Raw genomic sequence first — 24,943 nt, forward strand, 5'->3', positions numbered from 1 at the left:
TATCTTGTTAATTTGGTATTACTATTTACATTGTGATTATTTAATTGACTACATTCATCTATTGTATAGAAACAATGTGACAATAGGTATTCTTTTAATTTTCTTTTGAATGCATTATTAGACTTGATTACCTTTAATTTGTTTAGTAACATTGTATAGCATAATACCAGCATACTTTACTCCCTTTTCGTGCATTGCTGTTCTATGGTTTGGTGGATGAAAATTAGTCTTTTTTCTTGTGTTATAACCATGCACGTTTGTTGTGTACTCATTTATATTGGATCTTACAAATTCTATTAAGCAATATATATACAAACATGGTAAAGGTAGTATAGCTAGTTCTTTCATGAACTCATTAAAGCTGTCTTCTCAAATTAAAATTATTACAGAGAAGGATTATGAAAATCGAATGTCACAAGAAAAAGAAGCATTGCAATGTAATTGTCTGCCGAGTTGTACAGAAAACAGGGTGACCATGATGTACTTGTCAACAGTTACGTAAGTATACATTTATATCTCCAATAAATTGAGATACGTAAGTATAAGTTTGTGTTCAAATATCTGTAGGACATTAGGACGTATCGCCGGACCACACGAAAATCGAAAAAGAGTGAATATTATTTATTTCCCTCTCCAGAAAACTATGTTTTGACACTGGTTCAATTGGTAGTGATTATTGTTTAAAATACAGTGCGGACTTATGGCATAAATGCTAGTGCATAAAGCACAAACTAACTTGTGCTAGGCGGCCACTAAAAAGCACGAATTCTATCTAACCGAATCAGGGCAGGAGAGTAACAGGGGGCCGAGCGGTAGCGAGGGGGTGCATCTGTAGGGAGCAGGCGCGGCAGCGGCAGTGGGTATACGCAGTGTGCGAATTAGATAATCTATATTGGGGGGGATAAAATTAGGCCAAAGGACATAGTCTGAAGGTTCAAATTTCAAAATGAGACAATAAATGCCTTACCCCCATATATATATATATATATATATATATATATATATATATATATATATGTATGTATATATATAATGTGTGTGTGTGTGTGTGTGTGACCTGTAATAAATGAGAGATTTATTAATTTAATAAATCTACCGACAATAACTATGCACATATATATTGTCTGACATACACACACCCCACTAAACCTTTCTGAACGTGTTTTAATGTTGTACTCATTCTTGTCCCCGTAGCTCTCTAAGGTTTATTTAGTTAATAATTTGGCTCGAGCGATAGCCATGATCACAAGCATATGTTAATTTTTCCACTCATATTGAAAGCTTCCACTTTGCATTAATACATACAGGTTGCGAAAAGAAACCTACTTCAGTCTTGTGAAAACCACTAAAATTATTAGTTAAACCGGACTTTTTTTTTTTTAAAGAAAATCTAGATATTAGCCTATCAAATAAGAAATGGATTGTTTAGTCCCGATTTCTCACATCAAGGTCAAATCGAAGGCCAAATATTTAAAATCTCTCAATTCAAATTTCGAGCTTGTGCTTCTACTTCCCGCTAAAGCTATGCTCATCACGACTTTTTTTCTCCAAATATCAATTCCGTGATGGGCACGGAAAGTCAACACTTAAAAATTACTTTACTGTTAGGTTGAAGATGAGTTGATTCACTATGGGCTACGTTATTTAAATAAAGTAAAACATTACACTGAAGTTTTTCAGACAACATTAATTGCGTGGACAGCAAACTGTACAGCGAAAAGATGGAAAAATGAAGGGTTAACTTGTAAAAAAACCGCTCCAGTTGAAATGCTTATACAGACACGGACAATGACACGGAGAACTAGTCGTATTAACAAATGCTGAAACAAATCTTGAATTATTCGCTTATTCACCTATCAATCACCTTCATTAACATGTCTGCTCACTAGGAGCGTATCCCCCAGCGTGTACGTTAACATATACTTACAAGAGAATGCCTATATCTCAGATTTTGAGTACAGTTTCAAAATTTCATTTCCGTAAACTGTAAAAGCAGTGATTACTATGCTAATTATCACAAATTAAATGCAACTTTTGAGTTGCATACACACAACCTACTAGGGAATGAAGACAATGTGCTAACAAAGAGTACACTGGAAAATGAAATAACATGTTATAACAAAAATTAAAATAAGATGATAATCGATACAAATATAGAGGATGAATAAGACATATCCGAACTTCGCCAAGTATGGTAGAAGAAGCTATTTGTTTACTTCTTTTTGGCCAACCGCTAAGAACATTTATAAATCTATATGTGCCTTTGTTATACGCAATTAGTACATTTAAATTCACAAACGATGACGAACTGAAGCAGGCACGTAGCCAGGATTTCGTGAAGGGGGGGGGTCCGTGACATGAAATACTGTGGTCATCACAAAAGGTGTTCGATCACTCTAAACTATTTTACTGGAACATATATTGGTTCGTTTAGCCAGGATTTCGTAACGGCGGGGGGGGGGGGGGATGGACATGAAATTCTGAAGGCCCAGGCGCTCGATCAATCTAAACTACTTTACTATCAACATATATTGGTTTGTTAGGACAATAAAATGAGGATATGTTGGCAAGTATTTTAATAACAAACTATAAAGAAATTTCGAGCAAAATAATAAAAAAAAGTATTGAAAAAGATTTTGCAATATTTACGTTCTTCTCCTGTTTATTCAAATATAAGAATTTTCCTTTCGTTATGACCTCAATTATTATAAAAAGTACATACTGAATACTGTCTTGTAAACTATCCTTTAATATAAATAAAATGAAGAGTTTGTTTGTGTGTTTGTCTATCTGTCTGTCTGTGTGCTGCCTGAGGACCAGACGAGTGGACCGGGAGTTACCAAATTTTGGTCAGGGGTTGGCCCAGTCCCCAGATCAAGACGAAGCGTTTTTTTAAAAATTTCGAAACAGTGGGGTCTCAGGGGGGCGTTTACCGGAACCGGCTTGGGAACCAGACAAATTGACCTAGAGTTACCAAATTTTAGTCACGAATACCTTGGTCCAGGCTCCAGACCAGAGTTAAACGTTTCTGTCGAAATTCGAACCAGGGGGGTCTCAGGGGGCGTTTACCGGGACATGTAAAAGTAGTAGAAAATGATCAATATTTATTTATTTATTTAACAATCACCAGATACAGCTCAGAGGCCATTTTACACTGGATATCCAACAACATTAACAATGGAAAGGATTTGGGAAGGTATCGGCCAGGGCCTGTTTAGTAGGTGGTATCCCGGCATTTGCCTGGTAGGACTGAGGGAAACCCAGGAAAACCTCAGTCAGAATGATAGGCAGCGGGATTCGAAACCACGACCTCCCAAATGCGAAGCCAACGCTCTACCACTTGAGCTATTAGTGCCGAATTCATATTTTCGCAATCGCTGAAATCAATGTTGAAACTCAAGTCGCATTAACTTCCAAATTCACGCTATTCGCCTCCGGGCCGGGGGTCACCGGAAGGGGGTGAGATACTAAGACATATAAAACTAATCCAAAATGACCAATATTAGTGTCAAATCCATAGTTTTCGCGGTCGCTGAAATCAATGGTGACACTTCAATTAGCGATGACTTGCAAGTATACGGGCCGGGAGCCAGCGGGATGTCGATACCGAGGCATATAAAAAATATCCCAAAATGACCGATATTAGAATCAAATCCATAGTTTTCGCGGTCGCTGAAATCAATGGTGATACTCCCACAGGCGTTGACTTCCAAATACAGCCCCTGTGCGAAGCATATTTATATTCAACTAGTTTTACAATATATGCGTTCCTTTCTCTGTTGAATCAAATGCTAACAGAACTTTCTTTCAACATATTTTTTTTTTTTTTTTGTTTTTATTATTCCGTCAACTACTGTCGGTTCCAAATGACAGGTTAAAGGAGCAACAGAAAATTGTCCTTGAAATAACATGTTTGATATTGCAAGGATGCGATGACGAAAAGTTATGATTAAAAATGCCCACGCTGTTACACAACGGCACTTATGCTTTCGAAAGCTTAAAATCTCCCTGACTAATAGCAGGAATTCTGAGAATTCCATAACTTTTCTTGAAATTTAAAATTCCCTGACTCTTCCAAAATACCTCGCTTACCTCACCACCATATTGCAAGTAATACAAATCTCCTCATAAGAAAAAGTAAACAAAAGCTTCCTGTAGTTTTCTTTTTAATTTTTAACGCTGATCCTTCTTTTTGTCATTTCATTTTGTTTTATCCTTCCTTAATTTTTTCATTTCTGGTCTCGAAGGGGGGGTCCTGACCCCCCGGACCCCCCCCCTTGGCTACGTGCCTGACTGAAGGGTACGAAGGTACAGTTGCGAGTAACAACCGTAGTCATAATAATATAGTTCTACTAAACAACGTTGAAAATAGTGGGTAATTAGGTGGTAAGTAGAAATGACCAAAACTGAACAGTTTACATCGATCATTTCGAAATACAGCTAGAAGATTAAATTTACAAGAAATAACAAAAATCAGTGAAATTTTATAGTTACACTAAGCATAGTTTGAGGGGGAAAGCGAGCATCCCCGGTGGGGATACTTCAGCTGACTTCTTTGGGGGGGAACAAAATGTGATTGAGGGGGGAAATCCCCCTCATCCCCCCCGGTAATTCGCACCCTGGGTATACGCATAAACGAGGATAGTGGAAAAACACTTTATATGTCATAAAATGCATGGCTTATGTGTTGTAGGCCTACATCTTTGGGGGAGATAATTGATGTCATCCAAAAAATATCAAAATGTATTAAATTAGGTTAGATTAGGTTTAGTTAGATGTTCTTCTTTTCTGTAGTTTCAATTCGATTCTACAGTTACGACAAACTGTTCGCCTGTTTAGTAGATCACATGCCTTTTATACAATTTCAGCAAGTGACACTCGTCATTTTTGTACAACTCGATAAAACTCAAACACGATGCGTAACAATCTTGTCATTTATCCATTTCCACACTGCCTTCTCCATAAATAATAATAAGTGTACCTCTCTGCCAAATAGTCTCTTCCGCCTGCACATATAGTGTCGCTTACAACATCAAAAACAACTAACAACAACACGTATTTTCTTAACTTCAACTATTCCGCTCACCTGACTTTCAGTCACTCTTCGTCACAAAGCAAAGTAAATTCATCTGGTAAATTTTCTAAAATTAGTCCGGTGATACAGCAGTTAACCTTTCAGTAGTAACAGATTCAAAACTTGATCTGTAGCAATTGACAAGTGTAACTTTCTTTATTTCATGCGTTGGATGACAAAGTAGCATAACTCTTTTTTTTTTTTTTTAAGTGAGATTAAATCATTTCCCCCGCGAACTTGAAACCATAATCTGTCGGATGCAGTGTTGCTAGGCCGATTAGATGGAAAAGTAGAAGACTCGAAGATTAAAAAAAAAAAAAAGAGAGAGAGAGAGAGAGAGAGAGAGAGAGAAAGCAGTAGACACATAAAGGGGCGTCATTTGAGTAGAAATTCGGGGAGAGAAAAAAATTTGCTATTATTAAGGGGACAGTGGTCAAAACAAGCAGTCCAGAATTCATTATTACTTTCATTTCAAAGTAAAACAATACATACAAAACATAAATTTGTTATTTTAATTTCATGTTTTCCGATGATTAGGTAATCTTCTGGAGGTAGAAAGACCCTCATGGCTTCTTTATATTAATAATGTTTGATACACATGTGTGTGAAGTAAGACGTAGTGAAAGAGCAAAGTAGAGTGCGGAAAAAGTCTTATCATGCGCCTATCGATATTATAGCTATATGGTACAGTCACACGTGATCATGACGTAAGACGATTTTTCGCTAACGATCGTGGAGAGGTGATCTAAGCTACTCTTCCAACCCAAATCCCAATCTAAACAACATGTACTCGTAAATTTTACAGTAAGCCATGAAGATCACCAACCACCATGCATACAAAAGATGACGTACAACTGTATCCTTGTATTTATATTATATACAGCAAAGCTCTATAACTATATGCTCTACAGATCTTTGTGTATGCATACAGAGAAATTTCATCTTTTTATGAAAGGAAAAAATAAAAATTCAATATTAAAAACAATACCTATTTCTTTAACTTCTCGAAATAAGGAAAAATCAGGAGATTCTTAACTTTTCATTTTCGTTCGCAGTAGATCAGTAGAACGTAAAAAAAAAAAAAAAAAAAAAAAAAAGAGCAGATCTCCTGCAATATCAGTAGCTCTGGCAACACAGGTTGGATGGCAAAGTTGCGTATCTCAGAGTTAAAAGACCAGACCATAGGCCAAAAGATGGAAGCACAAAAGGTCTGTGAAGTTGGCCTACCCAAATTAGCTTACCCACTTTTATCTACATGAGCCGTTAGTTCCTCGTTAGTTCCCGTTAGTTCTTACAAAAGTATCGTTAGTTCCGCGATTCTAAAGAAATTATACACGAAAGCCAATGGGTAGGCCAACTACACATGTGAACTTGGCGTACCCAAAAAGCTTTCCCACATTTTCCCCGTTGAATCGTTAGCTCCTCGTTAGTTCCCGTTAGTTCTTACAAAAGTTCCGTTAGTTCCGCGATTTTAAAGAAATTATACGCAGAAAAGAATGGGTAGGCCAACTTCACATGTGAAGTTGGCGTACCCAACAAGCTTTCCCACAGTTTTGGACATAAATCGTTAGTTCCTCGTTAGTTCCCTTTAGTTCTTACAAAAGTTCCGTTAGTTTCACGATTTTACACAAATTAGAGCATAAACAAAAATGTGTGGGTAGGCTAATTTCACATGTGAAGTTGGCGTACCCATTTTTTTCTGCGTATAATTTCTTTAACATCGCGAAACTAACGGAACTTTTGTAAGAACTAACGGGAAATAACGATTTATGTCGAAAAATGTGGGAAAGGTTGTTGGGTACCCCAACTTCACATGTGAAGTGAGCCTACCCACTCATTCTTTTATGCTATAATTTGTATAAAATCGTGGAACTAACGGAACTTTTGTAAGAACTAACGAGAACTATCGAGGAACTAACGATTGATGTCGAAAATTGTGGGAAAGGTTGTTGGGTACGCCAACTTCACATGTGAAGTTAGCCTACCCGCACATTTTTGTTTATACTGTAATTTGTATAAAATCGCGGAACTAACGGAACTTCTGTAAGAACTAACGGGAACTAACGAGGAACTAACGATTCATGTCGAAAAATGTGAGAAAGTTTGTTGGGTACGCCAACTTCACATGTGAAGTTAGCCTACCCACACATTTTTGTTTATGCTCTAATTTGTATAAAATCGTGGAACTAACGGAACTTTTGCAAGAACTAACGGGAACTAACGAGAAACTAACGATTCATGTCGAAAAATGTGGGAAAGCTTGTTGGGTACGCCAACTTCACATGTGAAGTTAGCCTACCCACACATTTTTTTATGCTCTAGATTGTATAAAATCGTAAAACTAATGGAACTTTTGTAAGAACTAACGGGAACTAACGAGGAACTAACGATTTATGTCGAAGAATGTATGAAAGGTTGTTGGGTACGCTAACTTCACATGTGAAGTTGGCCTACTCATTGTTTTCTGCGTATAATTTCTTTAAAATCGCAGAACTAACGGAACTTTTGTAAGAACTAACGGAAACTAACGAGGAGCTAACGATTCAACAGGGAAAATGTGGGAAAGCTTGTTGGGTACGCCAAATTCACATGTGAAGTTGGCCTACCCATTGGCTTTCGTATATAATTTCTTTAGAATCGCGGAACTAACGATACTTTTGTAAGAACTAACGGGAACTAACGAGGAACTAACGGCTCATGTAGATAAAAGTGGGTAAGCTAATTTGGGTAGGCCAACTTCACAGACCTCAGCACAAAGAACGGATTTTGTTCGCTTTCCTTTCCTATCGATTCTAATAAAAGCTCAACATCTCACAATGTCTCAAAACTGAGTTAAATGCCACTGTGCCATCCAACACCTCGTTTATTCTTCATTTATTTTTATACAAATCGTTGCTAAGAATTCCGTTGCAAAAATTTCATAAAGTTCTAATCCCATATTTGATTACCCATAATCAGGCACGTAGCCAACGGGGGTCCGGACCCCCTTCGAGACAGAAATGAAAAAATTAAGGAATGATAAAACAAAATGAAATGACAAAAAGAAGGATCAGCGTTAAAAATTAAAAAGAAAACTACAGGAAGCTTTTGCTTACTCTTTCTTATGAGGAGATTTGTATTACTTGCAATATGCTGGCGGGGTAAGCGAGGTATTCTGGAAGAGTCAGGGAATTTGAAATTTCAAGAAACGTTATGGAATTCTCAGAATTCCTGCTACTATTCAGGGAGATTTCAAGCTTTCGAAAGCATAAGTGCCGTTGTGTAACAGCGTGGACATTTTTAATCATAACTTTTCGTCATCGCATCCTTGCAGTATCAAACATGTTATTTCAAGGACAATTTTCTGTTGCTCCTTTAACTTGTCATTTGGGACCGACAGTAGTTGACGGAATAATAAAAACAAAAAATTATGTTGAAAGAAAGTTCTGTTAGCATTTGATTCAACAGAGAAAGGAACGCATATATTGTAAAACTAGTTGAATATACACATGCTTCGCACAGGGGCTGTATTTGGAAGTCAACGCCTGTGGGAGTATCACCATTGATCTCAGCGACCGCGAAAACTATGGATTTGACACTAATATCGGTCATTTTGGGCTATTTTGTACATGTCTCGGTATCCACCCCCCGCTGACTTCCGGCCCGTATACTTGCAAGTCATCGCTAATGGAAGTGTCACCATTGATTTCAGCGACCGCGAAAAATATGGATTTGACACTAATATCGGTCATTTTGGATTACTTTTATATGTCTTGGTATCTCACCCGCTCCGGTGACCCCCGGCCCGGAGCCGAATAGCTTGAATTTGGAAGTTAATGCGACTGCAGTTTCACCATTGATTTCAGCGACCGCGAAAATATGAATTCGACACTAATAGCTCAAGTGGTAGGGCGTTGGCTTCGCATTCGGGAGGTCGTGGCTTCGAATCCCGCTGCCTACCATCCTGACTGAGGTTTTCCAGGGTTTCCCTCAGTCCTACCAGGCAAATTCCGGGATGGCACCTACTAAACAGGCCCTGGCCGATACCTTCCCAAATCCCTTCCATTGTTAATGTTGTTGGATATTCAATGTAAAATGGCCTCTGAGCTGTATCTGGTGATTGTTAAATAAATAAATAAATAAATATCGGTCATTTTCTACTACTTTTACATGTCCCGGTAAACGCCCCCTTGAGAACCTCCTGGTTCGAATTTTGACAAAAACGTTTAACTCTGGTCTGGAGCCTGGACCAAGGTATTCGTGACTAAAATTTGGTAACTCTAGGTCAATTTGTCTGGTTCCCAAGGCGGTTCCAGTAAACGTCCCCCTGAGACCCCACTGTTTCGAAATTTAAAAAAAAATCGCTTAGTCTTGATCTGGGGCCTGGGCCAAGGCATCCCTGACCAAAATTTGGTAGCTCTCGGTCCACTCGTCTGGTCCCCAGGCCACACACAGACAGACAGATAGACAAACACACAAACAAACTCTTTATTTTATTTATATTAGAAGATAGTTTACAAGACAGTATAATAAATAGTTTACAAGAGAGTGCTTTTAATAATAATTGAGGTCATAACGAAAGGATAATTGTTACATTTGAATAAACAGGAGAAGGACGTAAATATTGCAAAATCTTTTTCAATACTTTTTTTATTATTTTGCTCGAAATTTCTTCATAGTTTGTTATTAAAATACTTGCCAACATATCCTCATTTTATTGTCCTAACAAACCAATATATGTTGATAGTAAAGTAGTTTAGATTAATCGAGCTCCTGGATCTTCAGAATGTCATGTCACCCCCCCCCCCCGTTACGAAATCCTGGCTAAACGAACCAATATATGTTCCAATAAAATAGTTTAGAGTGATCGAGCCCCTTTTGTGATGACCACAGTATTTTATGTCACGGACCCCCCCCCCTTCACGAAATCCTGGCTACGTGCCTGCCATAATTCAGAAATTCGAAGTCTGTATACCGTAATATTTGGCATGATTATAAAGTACGTACGTGTACTTTACTATGACCATGCCAACCGGATGAGTTTCGTCTATTGGATAGAGAAATTGACTTGTGAAAATTTCACTAAGTCCAAATCCCATATTTGATGGCAAAGTAGTCAGAAACCAAAAAGCCTGCACACCTTAATATTTCACACACGTACATAAAAGATCAAAGTCTATACCGTATAACATGTATAAATGCCCTTCTGGAATTATAATTTCTGGAATTAATTAAAACGTAGTTTACTCACTAAATGTTCAATAATAACACTTAAGATAAAATATATGGTAAAAGACTGAACTTCGTGAGTCCTCGGGAAATGATGAGGAACTGTTGTATACTATATCCAAATATATTTAAAATGATGTATTTTCCGAATACTTTTTGCTTTTACCTTTTTATTTTTCATAGAATTCCTTCTTTATAATTAAGAATACATCCACTATTAATGGCTTCTTTTCGTATTACATCAGAACTGTCTAGAAAATATGTTTATGCATGTCTTGCCACAAAACTTAACAACTTAAATGTTCAGGTCTGGCCATAGAAGAAATTGCTATCATACGTTACAGACTGTTGTCCATATCAACATCTATACATTTATAAATGTTATCGTTATATCTACCATAAGCCATATTTGATCCAAATCGGACGAATTCGGTTGAACTCATAAGGTCCTTGATTTTTTCAGGGAAAATTCAAGGATAATAATATGATATTACGTCACCAATAGTTTTAATAAACGCAGAAGATACTGTTAACTAAAATTAGATGTTATCTACAGCATGTCTAAACTTAAATTGCATTATTGTATAATGTTGTAAAGCTTTAAAATTTAAATCACAGGAATCATACTTCCAGTTTTGCAGAAGAGAATCCTTTAATTAGAACCGGAAATAAGCCGAAAATAAAACTGCAACTGGATATGTGATGAAAGATAAATAATTATAAATTATAAGACAGCTATAGGCATTTACATATAGTCTTGAAACATTGCATAACAGCTGAGAACAAATAAAATAAGCAATGCCACTATAGAGTTTTGGTTTTAAAATGTTAAATTTCTATGCAAATGATAAATAGCTAAATATCTAATTATATTGTTATTGTTTATAGTAATATTATTGTAGAAATTGCTGCTAGTTATTTAGGATTAAATCTGGTTTTAAAAAAGTATATTTTTTGGCTTCTAATTTTCTTTTTAGAATTTGTCTTTTCTATATGTTTTCTGTCAGGTTATTTGCTCCTTTGTTACCAAATTGGGCTACAAGTAGTGAATTGGACGATTTTTAAAGTGCCCTAGCTACCAAATTTAAAATTGGGCGACACACTACTTCTGGGCTACTTTTCATTATCTGCAGGCTATAACTCTTAAGAACCGCTAATTTTTTATATTCGTGCAGGAAATCACAAATTATTAGTTGTATATAATACAATAAAAGGTTTGCTAAATATTTTATTCACTACGAACAATAGTTTTAGTAAAACCAACCAGTTTAATTCTTGTTTCAGTACTTTTTAAAGTGCAGATCTAACAATACTAGACTTTTGTTGAATGAGTTTGCGCTGTTGCACTATCACTCATTGATTGTGTTGATGTATCAGTTAATTCCTAGGCCACCATTTAATTCCTAGGAGCTGTGCAAATGTGAACATCAAAATATAATTCCGTTACCATATTATCCATATTAATATAATACGTGAAATTACAATAAAAACTTCCAAAATACATGGCTCCCAGATAAAGAATTTGGCAAATTAATTACAATCTATCTCAGACAAATTGATAGGAACTTATATCTCCACCACCGATCTGCTAGCTGTCTACTGTTTCAGACGGGGCCTGTGTTGCTGTTCCCTTTAGTAATACGAACCCCCATTTGCTGATATGTAATTTCTTTTTTTTAAAAAAAAAAAATGTGTATACAACGGATTGAAACTCTCATGTTATAGTGTACGTACTTTTTGGTTCTTAACACATTAAACAGAGTAACCAAAACGGGTTAACAAATAACTGTCAACTCAATTTAAGTATGCTCATTATTTTAAACGGCGGGAATGTGCAGAAGCGTTGGAATAGCGGACTTTGTCTGCTATTCGAGCGTGCATTACAACTAATGGCAGAGTTGGACCTTGTACACAATTTATTGTGTCGGCACGATGATTTTATCAGGTTTCTTTGTTGTTACAGCAACATATGCATTAAAAAATCAAAGGACATCTTTAGTTAACGTCTCGCACGCGTGCCATATAAATTAAAGGACACTATGATTATTGAAAATGAATGATAACTAAGGAATGGTGGAAAAAGAAAGTGGCAACAAAGGGAGAACCCAAGAAAAACCACTGACACGATGTCCTTAGCCACGAATGTACATGACCAAGGATCGAACCGGAAGTAAGTCATTTATCACTGAACTCCCATTTCTCCGTAACATATGACAACATATGGCAAGAAAACTAAAAAGTGTGTCGACTCCTTTTCCATGAAAACAGTTATCATACTGTATACATGAAAAGGAAAGAGAATGCGAGTCAATTCCAAATAACCTAATAGTGATTCAAATTAAAGCAATTAAAAACAACGCTTAATACTATTTTCCTATTACATGCTTTTGCTTGCCAAACTTGCGTTTCCCCTTTCTCCAGCAGTCGACTTCGTATTGTATTGTTGCCCCTAGAAAGTCTCATTTCTTCGTTGCGGAATTCACTAGATATTTTTCATATTACAATTACTTGCTGCATAAAATGTTAACGGTTACAGCAAACTATATAAAACAATACTTACACGGTCCTTTGTCTCTTATCTTTTTATATGAAGTGAAGGCATTGTCAATCTGTAACATAATTTAACGAAGTGACTTGAATAAAACAATGTTCTTTAAAAAAGATATTTATTCCTTCTAACATCAAATGAAAGAATCAGCATAAATTTGATTTATAAACAACTGTTGTTATACCTTTTTCTTCAAATAATCAAATCAATATTTATTAGGCTTATAAAATACATAAACAATGCTATATCCTTTTCTTAAAATAACCATATTGATTGAAGTTGTGAAACATGGGTGGGTTAAGAGTAGTTAAAAGGAACAGCATGGAGTTACCTAACCGGGAGAAGATTCAGAGTCTCGCACCTGGGACACACATCTGACTCAAGACCGATTGAAGCAGGAGTGCCGCAAGGGCCATGCTTATCGCCACTGTTGTACTCACTCTTCACAGCTGATATACCAACCACGCACTCCACAATGGTGGCCACCTATGCGGATGACACGGCGATTTTTGCTAGCAATCACAACCATCGCTACGCAGAAGTTGCCTTGCAACGTCACATCAGTCAGCTGGAGGAGTGGACATGCCGATGGAAAACCAAGATAAACCCCACAAAGACAACACTTGTGGACTTTACGAGGAAAACAAAGAAGAAGACCTACACGCTCACCTGGTCAGGCACACCGCTTACTCTCCAGAATGAAGCAAAATACCTGGGAGTAACTCTGGACTACAAACTCACGTTCGCCAAGCACATCTCCAACACCGCCGACAGAGCAGCTCAAAAAGTCCGATGGCTACTACCAATTCTCCTGAGGCCGCAGTTCGAACTCAACGCCAGAAACATCTACTCCACTTTCATAAGACCGACGCTACTGTATGCACACCCCGCACGGGAGCACGCGGCCGCAATTCATCATCGAATACTCCAGACAATCCAAAACCGAGCAGCAAGGGCTATTACGGGTCACTCACGAGACACACGTATAGCCCAAATCCATGAAGACCTGGATCTACCACTTCTCAGTGAAACAAGGGACATACTATCCAGACGATTCTGGCAAGCAGTAGAACAGCACGACAACCAGCTAGTGACAAACATAGGCACTGGAGACTCACGACGACGAGTCTACAGAATGCCGCGCCCGCCGTAAAACACAAAACCAATAAAGTAAGAGAGCATGCGACAGTTGCGGTTCTCCAACGACAATACGAGTGAAATCAAAAGTCAATAAAAACAATTCAAAACGAATGGAAGGCAAGGGCACATGCCCGGAACTTCATTCACTCAAAACCGTTACTACAAACGAAGCGAAACGAAACGAAACTCCCTCAGATTGACACAAAGCGTGCGCGTAGTGGAGTGGAAAAATGAAATTTTAAACAATACTGAATGTCTCAAACGTTTCCTTCCCTGTCAGGGGTGGTTTACCTGCCTTTCCCTCTTGCGACGAGAAAGAGGAGGAGAGTAGGGGAGTTTTCTTGGTTTCCTATCAACTAGTCTGAGATAGAGTTTAAAGAAGGGAGGAATAATTGTGAAAAATCATACTGTAAGTACTGTAAAGTGTATTTAAGAACTTACAAAAATGACTTAAGAAATCATGTCTCTTTGTAAATCAGAAAGGTCGTGCATTATATACTATCACCAGTTTAGTCCACACTGTAGCTAGTTCTGCTGCTCCTGATGTAGTATGAAGTTTGCCCTAACATATGTGAATGTTAAAAGTATATAGCTGCAAAGTAATATATTTTCATGTTTGGGCTAGAAATAGTTAAAATACGCTATTTTTAGAACACAACTTCGCTACTTTTTAATCTTTGGATCTGGCAACACTCATTTGCGCTTTTCTTCGGTAATTTTTCTCTATTCTCCTTGTAAACTATACGCTGCTGAAATCTCTTCAAACATCACATTGCTTCAAATTATGCCTTAAATTGTTGGTTAAGGACTGGTAAAGAGGTTATAAGTTCACTGTAAAGCTGTTAACCTCCATGTATTCCTTTGCTTAGTTGTTTCATCTATGACAACGGAAGTTATGATCCTTGGTAATACTCTTTCTTGTTTTTCAATTAGTTTCTTGATAAAAATTTATAAGTCATAATGGTTCAAATCCATCGTTCAGAAACTTTATATTTCAATATTAGTCATATATAACTTTAAAGGCAACATAATTAATGATCACCGATAAAAATACCAAGTATTTTCTAACCAGTTGAGAATGCTCCAAGAGCATTGGCAGAATAAACTCAAAAAGAATTTAATTTTCTTATTAACTTCTACAGTCTTTATACTATTTTTTCTATGTACTTTATTATTATACTCATTACACAATGAGTATAAACCAGTGGCCAGTTGGACAATGACCACCGGTTACTATTTGATACCAAAATGTTCACCATCCTCTTAGGTATTAATCAATACCATCTCTCTATGACTTACGGTTCCCGAGATATGGCTTCTTAAATATCCCGAAATCGGATCTATTTTTGGGCTAATATCTCGGGAACGGCAAGAATGACTTTCTCAAATAGATCTTGATTCTCTATCGAATGGAGAGCTGGACATTGAAAAATTCGCAAATAGCACTAGTTAACAAAGGTTTTGTTACATAAAAGGAAATACCTGTTCTTAAAGGAACTTTTTGCGCTGAATTCGAATATGCACTCGGTTTTTCTCCATCACGTACGATTTTCCCGCAACAGAGGGATTTTCGGGAAAATCCCTCAAAAATTTCCTTTTCGTTTATTTTACACCCCAAGATCTTGTCCCCTTGCATATACTGACATAGAAATTATACCTTGGTATACTTTGATTCATATTTAACAAACCCTCCAAGTTTCGTAATAATCGCTTTATTCTTTCTAGAGAAATAAATATGTTTGTATGTATACTGTGCGTACTGTTTATTGCACCTTATAGTAATGCTTTCAGATCTCTTAAGTTGAGGTAAAACGTTTTGCTTTATTACCACAAACACATATATAAAATATAATACAATATAATTTACAAGTGTGACAATTTACAATAAACAATAATACAAATGTACCAAAAGGTCATGAAAAGACAATCAAAACTATCACAATATATGAAACTTCCATTGGGCTACAAAAACGTACACTACTTCCTTCTTTTGTAAGAAATGTTGCATTCTCTAACAAGACCCCAACAATAGTCCCCCATCATTGAAGGATCCCACCGTCCCTGGTACCTTTTCTCCATTGCCATTATATCTTGGTGGAATCTTTCCCCCTGTTCGTCGCTGAGAGCACCTAGGTTAGCAGGAAAGAAGCTGAGGTGGGAGTGCAAAAAGTGGATTTTTAAAGACATCCTACAACCCAACTCTTTGTATTTCTGTATCATGTCCTGTACGATTTCTGTGTAACTCTCAGCTTTGTTATTGCCCAGAAAGTTGCGCACAACACACTTAAATGCTATCCAGGCAGCTAGCTCAGCACTGTTTAACTTGCTGTCAAAGCTATCATCAAGCATTAATTTCCTAATTTGGGGACCAATAAACACTCCCGCTGAAATCTTAGCATCACTCAGGTTAGGGAACTTATCTCGCAAATACTTGAAACCTTCACCAGATGTGTCCATGGCTTTGACAAAGTTTTTCATAAGTCCTAACTTGATATGAAGTGGCGGTAGTAATATCTTATTAGGATCTACCAAAGGAGCGTATTTGACGTTGCATTCTCCAAGTACGTAATTCACTCTAGGTTCACATTCCTTCACTTCATAATGTTTGTCATCAGCTCGGCTATCCCATAAACATAAAAAACATTGGTACTTCGTGTAACCGCACTGCAGTCCTAATAAAATACCAACTACTTTGAGATCACAACATATTTGCCAACAATGGCCCTTGTAATTTATCAGATTTAGCAAAGTTGACATGGTGTCATAGGATTCCTTAATCTTCACTGAGTGCGAAAGTGGTATAGAAGGTTTTTTATTTCCATTATGTAAGAGAACAGTTTTAAGGCTGACCTTTGACGCGTCGATAAATAACCTCCATTCTTCTGGAACGTAAGGAATTCCTAGCTCCGCCATCAACCCATTTTATCCGTACATACGCACACATTATCTTGCATTGAGAAATAGCTTGAAAATTGAACATGCCTTTTCCTGTACACTGATATGTTCGTTTCTTCATCCAATAAGTTCCACTGCTGGAGCCTTGATTCCAGAAGTTCCGCCTCTTGTTTTTTCAGGTGCAAATCACGGACTAGGTCATTAAATTCACATTGCCGGATGAAATGTGGCTCGCGAACACAGTCAGGGATGAACGTTGGATCCTTGGATGTACATGTTGATGTCGATGGTTCATCAAGGTCATGATCATCATCAGAGTCTTTTGGCCATATCTCTTCCCAGTTGGTAGGGGGCTCGGGAAGTGGAAGTTCATCCCCGTGCGGAATAGGTCTAATTGCGGATTTAACGTTGGGATAACTTATTGTGTATTTGCTTTTTTTAGAATGTCCCTTAACTACTGTGAGACAAAAATAACAATCATCCAGATGGTTGGTGAGTTCTCTCCACACCATTGGTACAGCAAATTTCATGAACCTCCGTTTTCCTTTGGCCCATGCAAGTAAAGTGACGTAGCACGACGCACAAATTATGTTGGGTGCCCAAGTTTTGTCCTGATCTCCCACACGACATCCGAAATATATATATTATATGCTAGTTTCACCGATGACGTAATGGATCTACACTGTCCTTTAACTACAAACTGGCCACACACATAACAAAAACTATTTGGTGAGTTAACATACGAACGTCGTCCTCTTGACGCCATTGTACTGATCACAAACTAAACTTCTGGTCTTAGTTGGGTATAATGCCGTTAAGATCAAACATGAAAGCACTCTTAGCAGCAAAGACAACTTTGAAAGTGAAGTAGTGTTAAACCACACGTCAATATAAAAATGTACAAAACTCCCTCACCAGGTGTCAAGAACACAAGAAAGAAAGAAATGCGCGGGGGGAGGGGGGAAACGATACCGTAGTGGAAAATTCAGACTGCATTAGTTCATTGTTGTCAACAATGAGTCAGTATTCCATTCTCTCTTTCTTTCTTTTGCATTCTGTTACATTTGATAACAAATATTGATAACCATTTCATGAACAAAACGAAAAAACTTGGAGAATTGTATATATATGTATTAAGATATACATATACTGTACGTTTAAAAAAAATATACGTTGGAAGTATATTCTATTTTTATACACGTTTCTAATTTACAGAGAGCAATACAAGTGTGTTGTTGACTATTGTAAATATTCATTTTTATGTCTGTGTTTGTAGTAATAAAGCAAATCGTTTTTACCCCAACTCAGGAGATCTGAAAGCATTACTATCAGGTGCAATAAACAGTGCACACAGTATACATACAAATATATTTATTTCTCTAGAAAGAACAAAGCGATTTTTACGAAACTTTTAGGGTTTATTAAATATAAATCAAGGTATACTTAGGTATAATTTCTATGTTACTATATGTAAGGGGACAGGAGCTAGGGGAATAAAATATCTGAAAAAGGGAAATTTTTGAGGGAATTTCCAGAAAATCCCTCTGTTACGGGAAAACTGTACGTGATGGAGAGAAACCGAGTGCATATTCGAATTCAGCGCAAAAACTTCCTTTAAGATCAGGTGATTTTTCTCATGTAACAAACAAAAAGTTTAAATTTGTTAACTAGTGTAACAGACAGACAGGAACACACACACTCGTACATACATACAGAATTCAGCAACGAATTTAGTTCCTTGGAAACAATATTATTTCTGATTTTAAAAATATAGGTCTATATATTTTTATTGGATTGTTAGTTTAAATTTTCAGAAAACTTTTGATGATACACAGTCAGTTGTAGGTCCCAATATTTTGCAAGTATAATAATAATGTTAGAATAATAATAATTATCTTTATAACTAAATTGTAATGCATGTTTGCACTTGAATAACCTTCTCTATTATATTCTTAAAATTAATTCCAATTCAACTTGATGTCTTATACTAATAATTTTAAAAGTAACCACACAATAAGAAGTACGAATTTTATTGTCAAATATTCTAGTACGACATTAGCCCGTTTTTAATACTGAAATGAGTTTACATAATTACAATAGATTATTTTGGTTGATATGTGGTTATTAAGAGGCCTCATCGCGACGAAATTAAAATACCGCTAATTTTACGGTAATTATGTGATAGTTTCAAGTAGATAAAAGATAATCAAAAAGTGGAACAAGAGCTCGCTAGACAATATTATTTTACATGAGATACCGTTATAACGACTCACTTATCTGCTTTCGATTTCCAGCCATTTAGAAAATCGGCATTTATTTTTGGGTTTATGAAAGGTGCAAATGGAAAGCTACTAGGTGACTCGTAACAACGGTACCTCATGGAAAATAATATTGCCTAGCGCGCACGTTTTTCACATTTCGATTATCTTTTATCTATTTGAACATATCATATAATTACTGTAAAATTAGCGGTATTTTAGCTTCGCAGTGACAAGATCTCTAAACAATATATATGCAGCTATAACATATATTATTGAAGCAAATAATATACGTAATGTACTGCAACAAAATCTTCATTAATACATGAACATATGAATGAATATATTTGCTTCAATCATAATATAATAAAAGAAATAGTTACTATGTAAATGGTTGATACTAATATTCTGGTCTTCATATATATATTTCAGAACAAAAGATGTATCGGAAGTTAATTATCCAATGTCTACTTACATATTTCAGTTAGATAAGTTCAGAACAAGATTGAAAGTTGTACATGATCCTTTGGATATTGTTGGTAAGCTTTATTTCATTAAAATTAGGATTGTAATTCTTTTTCCATCAATAACTTAATACCTTTATTAATTTATAAGTTGAAATATGTACTGTAACTTTTGAGAGTCGGGCAGGAAAATGTATACACTCTCTGTCACCCTGTATCAGGATACTAGCATTGATAATATTGTTCTGAAATTTAAGCATGTTGTAGTATGATTTTTCCGCCAAATAAATATCGGCATTGTTAATTCTTTTCAGTTAAAATTGTGTTGTAGTACGGTTTTTCGCTCAGTAGATGTCGGTGCTGTCAAAACGGCTAGTGAGATAAGAAAATGAAATATAGCAAATCGTTCCATGCGCCTCAAACTTGTGAACAATGAGTTTGATTGTTAGGCGGGTTGGTGGTTCAGTACCAAACTGTCCTCTCAACTTACGCTACACTTCGATGGCATTCCCAAACCTGATAAAACACTTCAAAACGTACTTACGCTGTTCGAACCTCAAGCGTGCTCCTGCCATTTTCTTACCTCACTAACCGTGCTGACACTACTGACATCTATTGAGCGAAAACCCGTACTACTAAAAGTAATTGACAATGTCGACCTCTGTTGGACGAAAAAAACACTTAAATTACAGAACAATTGTCAATGTCAGTATTCTGACACAGGATGAGAATGAGCGCATACATTTTTCTGTAGGACTCATTATGAAAATCAACAGAACGGAAATAATTTCTCCGTGCCTTTCATTAACTACGCAAGCCTTAGTTGCAAGAAATTTAATAATTATAATTATTTCATTTTCCTAATGAACAGTATAATTAATTACGGAGTCAAACAACAGTCTTAAAAGCTCCTGTGAAGGTAGTATAGACGTCAAGCGAAACTTACATTTGTGAATGAATCTATGCTTACATTTGTCAATCTATCTATCATTCTATACTTTCTAAGTGTATAGTGTAAAGTAGGCCACAGAAATTCTTGAGGTACAAAATCCGTGAGTTAGACAACCCAACTAACGCCTGCTCCAAGATTAATTACGCCTGGTAGAGCCGCTAGAACAGCAGGATGAAGTTGCCCCTACCTATTAAAAGAACAAATCGTAAAGAGTGTTTTTGTACAGGAGTGAGGCAAAACGCTGGCTGACGAAATGACAGAAAGGAGTCTTTGCATACTTGTACTCACAGTACACAGCACAATACCAGAAAAAAGTATATGGACACCAGAGGCGCCGATGAGACTTAAATAATCTTATAATTAACTTCAATGAGGGACTATATAAACAAGTTAACTTACTTCAAATGGCTATATATATATATATATATATATATATATATATATATATATATATATATATATATATATATATATATATATATATATATATATGCGTATCAGATAATATACGGATAGATTATGAGGTATATGTATTAGTTTATTTTTTAAAAGTAAACACAAAGCTTTGCACTGAGTTTTAAAACTATTAACAGTAGTCCTACCTGCAAATCAATTAAAGTATGGATTGATCATTCAGGGGAAAAACCCAGCCCCTAATGAAAATTTTGGGGATCTAACAGGCCTGACCTACTAGGTTTCAGCGCCACTGATTGATACGTAATGTTACTTGGAAAGAAGAACTTGTCTGATTTCATTATCCGTTAAATGACTTTTGAAAATGCTAAATATTGTTATGCAGTAATTCATCTGTAAATACTAAAAATGCAAAATTCGATAACATTTAAACGAGTTGAAGAACTTATCCGTACTAAGCGTATTTCACCCTTAGGTTGCAAATATAACTGAAGGTTCGTGATTTGTTTAATATTTGTGCAAATTTACACATTGAGACACAAGGAGAAACAGGAGAATATAGTGTCAATAAACAACAATTTAAAAATACACGAAATTAATGGTTAATACCAAATATAGAACCATTTGATATTAAAATTAATACCATGGGCTAAAATTAATACCGTTTATTATTAGACGATCATTTTGGGAGCCAATAGACAACCATGATGTTCTATACCTGTATGACAGCGACAGATCTAGCAACAAAAGAGCAAATAACCTGAGTGAGGACAGTTAAAAAATCGCCCAATACGCTACTTCTAGCCCAATCTGGCAACAAAGGAGCAAATAACCTGAGGGCACTTAAAAAACGCCCAATCCGCTACTTGCAGCCCGAAATTAATACACGAAATTAATGGTTAATACCAAATATAGAACCATTTGATATTAAAATTAATACCATGGGCTAAAATTAATACCGTTTATTATTAGACGATCATTTTGAGAGCCAATAGACAACCATGATGTTCTATACCTGTATGACAGCGACGGATGTCGCATTGTCACACACCAGGTCAAAGCTTAGAGTCATACGCACAAGTCAATGGTGACATACATGAAGCAGATGATACATCATGTAATCCGTTTTACAAATATTTTTGTCAAATCTTCTGATGCAGTCGTATCGACTTCTGAGAAACTTCAAGTTGAACGCACAATCAACAGTCTTTAGAAATTTGTCAACTGGAATGAATCAGACCTGATGTAACAGTGCTTCAATGCAGTCCTCCCCCTTCAGTGGAAATAGGGAAGTCCTCATCAAGCACAACCGCTGTTGGCGTAGCAGTATTTCCTAAGATAGTAAGGATGCCAAATTCGTTAGCATAAAGTTGGAATGATCTTCTATACAGGGTGTTTCAAAACAACACCGACAACGTTTGGGAGGTGATTCCTGACACCAAGATAAGCCAAAAAGTATAGACCAACATGGGTGCACAAATGCTGCCTTTCGGAGTTATAAGGTGCCGGAAACATGAAAAAACGAATTTTAAATGTCCATAGCTCCAAAATTATGGGACATAAAGAATTCAATAAGATAGAAATCAAAAGTTTATCAAGCAATTTAAATCACAAGAATTTTTCAAAAGTTGGATCTACTGCACGTCAGTCCCATCTTCTCTCATTTTCAGTTGCTTTCAGCGATTTCAACTTAGGTTAAAAATGAAAATTGCATTTTTCAGACAAATGTCTGCGATCAACGAGCATTTTTGATAACTTTTATACTCAAAAATCTGTTTCTTTTACTACCTGTTTATTAACAAAAATAAAACGTTATTTGTGGCCTATTCTTGACTATCGTTGACTATTTTGACTATTTTTTTACCAATTTCAACCTGTTCGTGGGTACAAATAATATAAGGGGCCGTAGGTACAACGGGCTGTTGTACCTACTGCCAAAAAAAGGGGTCTTGGGAAAATAAAAATAATTCTTATTTAACGATAATATTTTGAACTAGACACAAGTTTTGTGCATTCAAGAGATCCCAAACTAAGTGCCTAAATTTCATATTTGCGAAAAAATTCATTATATGAATCAGAAAACATTCAAATCCACATTTTGGCCGTAGGTACAGCACCCTCCTCTACCGTACAAACTTAAGTTTCATTTTCTCTTGACTGATAATTGGACTTGATCCTCTTGTGCTCTAAACGTCCCATATACAGCAGTATGTAAGATACATTTGGGAATATGCAACGCCTAATCTGAAATTTTCTTTCTTTCTTCTAGTATCTCTTGGCGGAGTGGTGTCTCTTTTCCTTGGAGCCAGCTTAATGAGCATACTAGAACTTATATACTTCGTACTTGTGAAACCGATGTTCATTTTGTGTAATCGTATCTCCATTTCTCGCAATTAATTACGCTAAAAGTACTGATAAATTGAAGGAGAATCTTCAAATGTTGAAATATATTTCAAGAAATGTCAACATTATATCAATATTGTTGTCAATTTTGTAATACATGACTTTTCCGATTTTTTAGGGTGTTTTCAGGGAGGTGTAACTGACAAAAATCGCCTTTATTCACCCGAAACTTTTCCAGTAGGTAAAGAGACAAAGAAAAATGTTTTCAAAAATCCACAACTATAAATTATCTAAATAAGTCATTTCCAACACCATGTTTTGTGAATCACAGTTTGGTTCTGCTATTCTGAGCGTACAAAGCAGACAGACGCAACAAAAGGACAGGTGTTAGCAAAGGCGCCCATCAAGGGGAGCAAGGTGGGTCGCTCGCCACCCCTAAGAGGAAATTGTACTTGGGAATATCGAAAACCCAATAGAATTTTTAATTAGTTATAGCAAAATTTGAAATTATATTTGAAACGTCGCTTATAGTTGCCCCCCACCTTGGAAACCACAACATGGGCGCCCTTGGGTGTTAGTACCATCAAAGTTTCTTTATTTGGTTCTGCAAATCTAAGCGAACAAAGCAGACAGATAGAACAAAAGAACAGATGTTAGTACCATAAATGTTTTTCTATTTGGCTTTCCCATTCTAGGCGAACAAAGCAGACACATACAAGAGGACAAGTGTTAGTAGTTAGTACCATAAAAGTTTCTCTAATTTTTGATTAATTACTAGAGAACTTATCTCAATGCGCTCTACATGTGTCAAGGTCATATTCTGCTAATAAGTCACTTGCAACGATATAAATAAATAGTCAAACATAACAGTGTAATTCAATTTCTAGGAAAATTTGCTATTAAAATGACATATGACATATTATGGTTTGCATTTAAGACAATTGGGTAAACTTCAAGATGGCAGACGTGATGTGTTTTCAAACTTTTTCCCTTCTATACCATCCTACACAATTTTACTCTTTTAAAGCGGCAGCTGGAGAGTGTAAATAATACTCATAAAAAGAGATTATTTGTCAACTCAGTGCGCAAACTGCTATTAAATAATACATTTTATACAGTAGATGATTATCTAAGCAGTTCATTGTAAAACTTGGAAAAATAATTAAATAGCTAAACTTGGAAAAATAATTAAATAACATTGGAAAAATAATTGTGCACTCCGTAAGAAAGAAGGCGGAATTCGTCCTATAGCTGTAGGTTGCACCTTAAGAAGATTGGCTTCTAAGCTCGCATGCTGCAGTGTTTACCAGCAATGCTCTTCCTATTTTCAGCCCAACCAATTAGGGTTCGCAACGAAAAGAGGATGTGAAGCAATTATTCATTCAACTCGAACTTTTATCAAGAACCATGAAAATTCACAGCACGTCATTCTCAAAATAGATTATAAAAATGCCTTTAATACGGTGGAACGTGATATCATGTTAAGTGAAATAAAGCAACAGCTCCCTGCCACCTACCCCTTTTTCTGGCAAAGCTATGCTTGTCCATCAATGCTGTTTTTTGGAGAGAAAACAATACTGTCCCAGGTCGGTTGCCAACAGGAGATCCCGCTGGCCCAATGCTTTTCAGCTTATCAATCCATCCTAT

At 36.3% G+C, this 24,943-nt stretch overlaps 1 protein-coding gene across 1 annotated transcript; it reads left to right on the forward strand.

Moving 5' to 3' along the window:
* Positions 1-75: 75 nt before the first annotated feature.
* On the forward strand, positions 76-24,065 carry LOC145692043 (uncharacterized). The gene is made up of 3 exons (XM_081767336.1): positions 76-498; positions 19,556-19,662; positions 23,223-24,065. Exons 1-3 carry the CDS (start codon positions 347-349, stop codon positions 23,348-23,350), a joined length of 387 nt encoding a protein of 128 aa, XP_081623462.1. The 5' UTR covers positions 76-346; the 3' UTR covers positions 23,351-24,065.
* Positions 24,066-24,943: the final 878 nt, after the last annotated feature.

The sequence above is a fragment of the Thermobia domestica genome, chromosome 8 (genome assembly GCF_964235325.1).
Source record: "Thermobia domestica chromosome 8, izTheDome1.hap1.1, whole genome shotgun sequence".
NCBI lineage: Eukaryota > Metazoa > Arthropoda > Insecta > Zygentoma > Lepismatidae > Thermobia > Thermobia domestica.

Excerpts from the sequence above, each read along its gene's own strand:
- LOC145692043 (XM_081767336.1), top strand. The coding sequence starts at position 347 with ATGAACTCATTAAAGCTGTCTTCTCAAATTAAAATTATTACAGAGAAG. Across the intron at positions 499-19,555 it reads ATGTACTTGTCAACAGTTAC|AACAAAAGATGTATCGGAAG; the intron begins GTAAGTATACAT and ends TATATATTTCAG. Across the intron at positions 19,663-23,222 it reads TGATCCTTTGGATATTGTTG|TATCTCTTGGCGGAGTGGTG; the intron begins GTAAGCTTTATT and ends TCTTTCTTCTAG.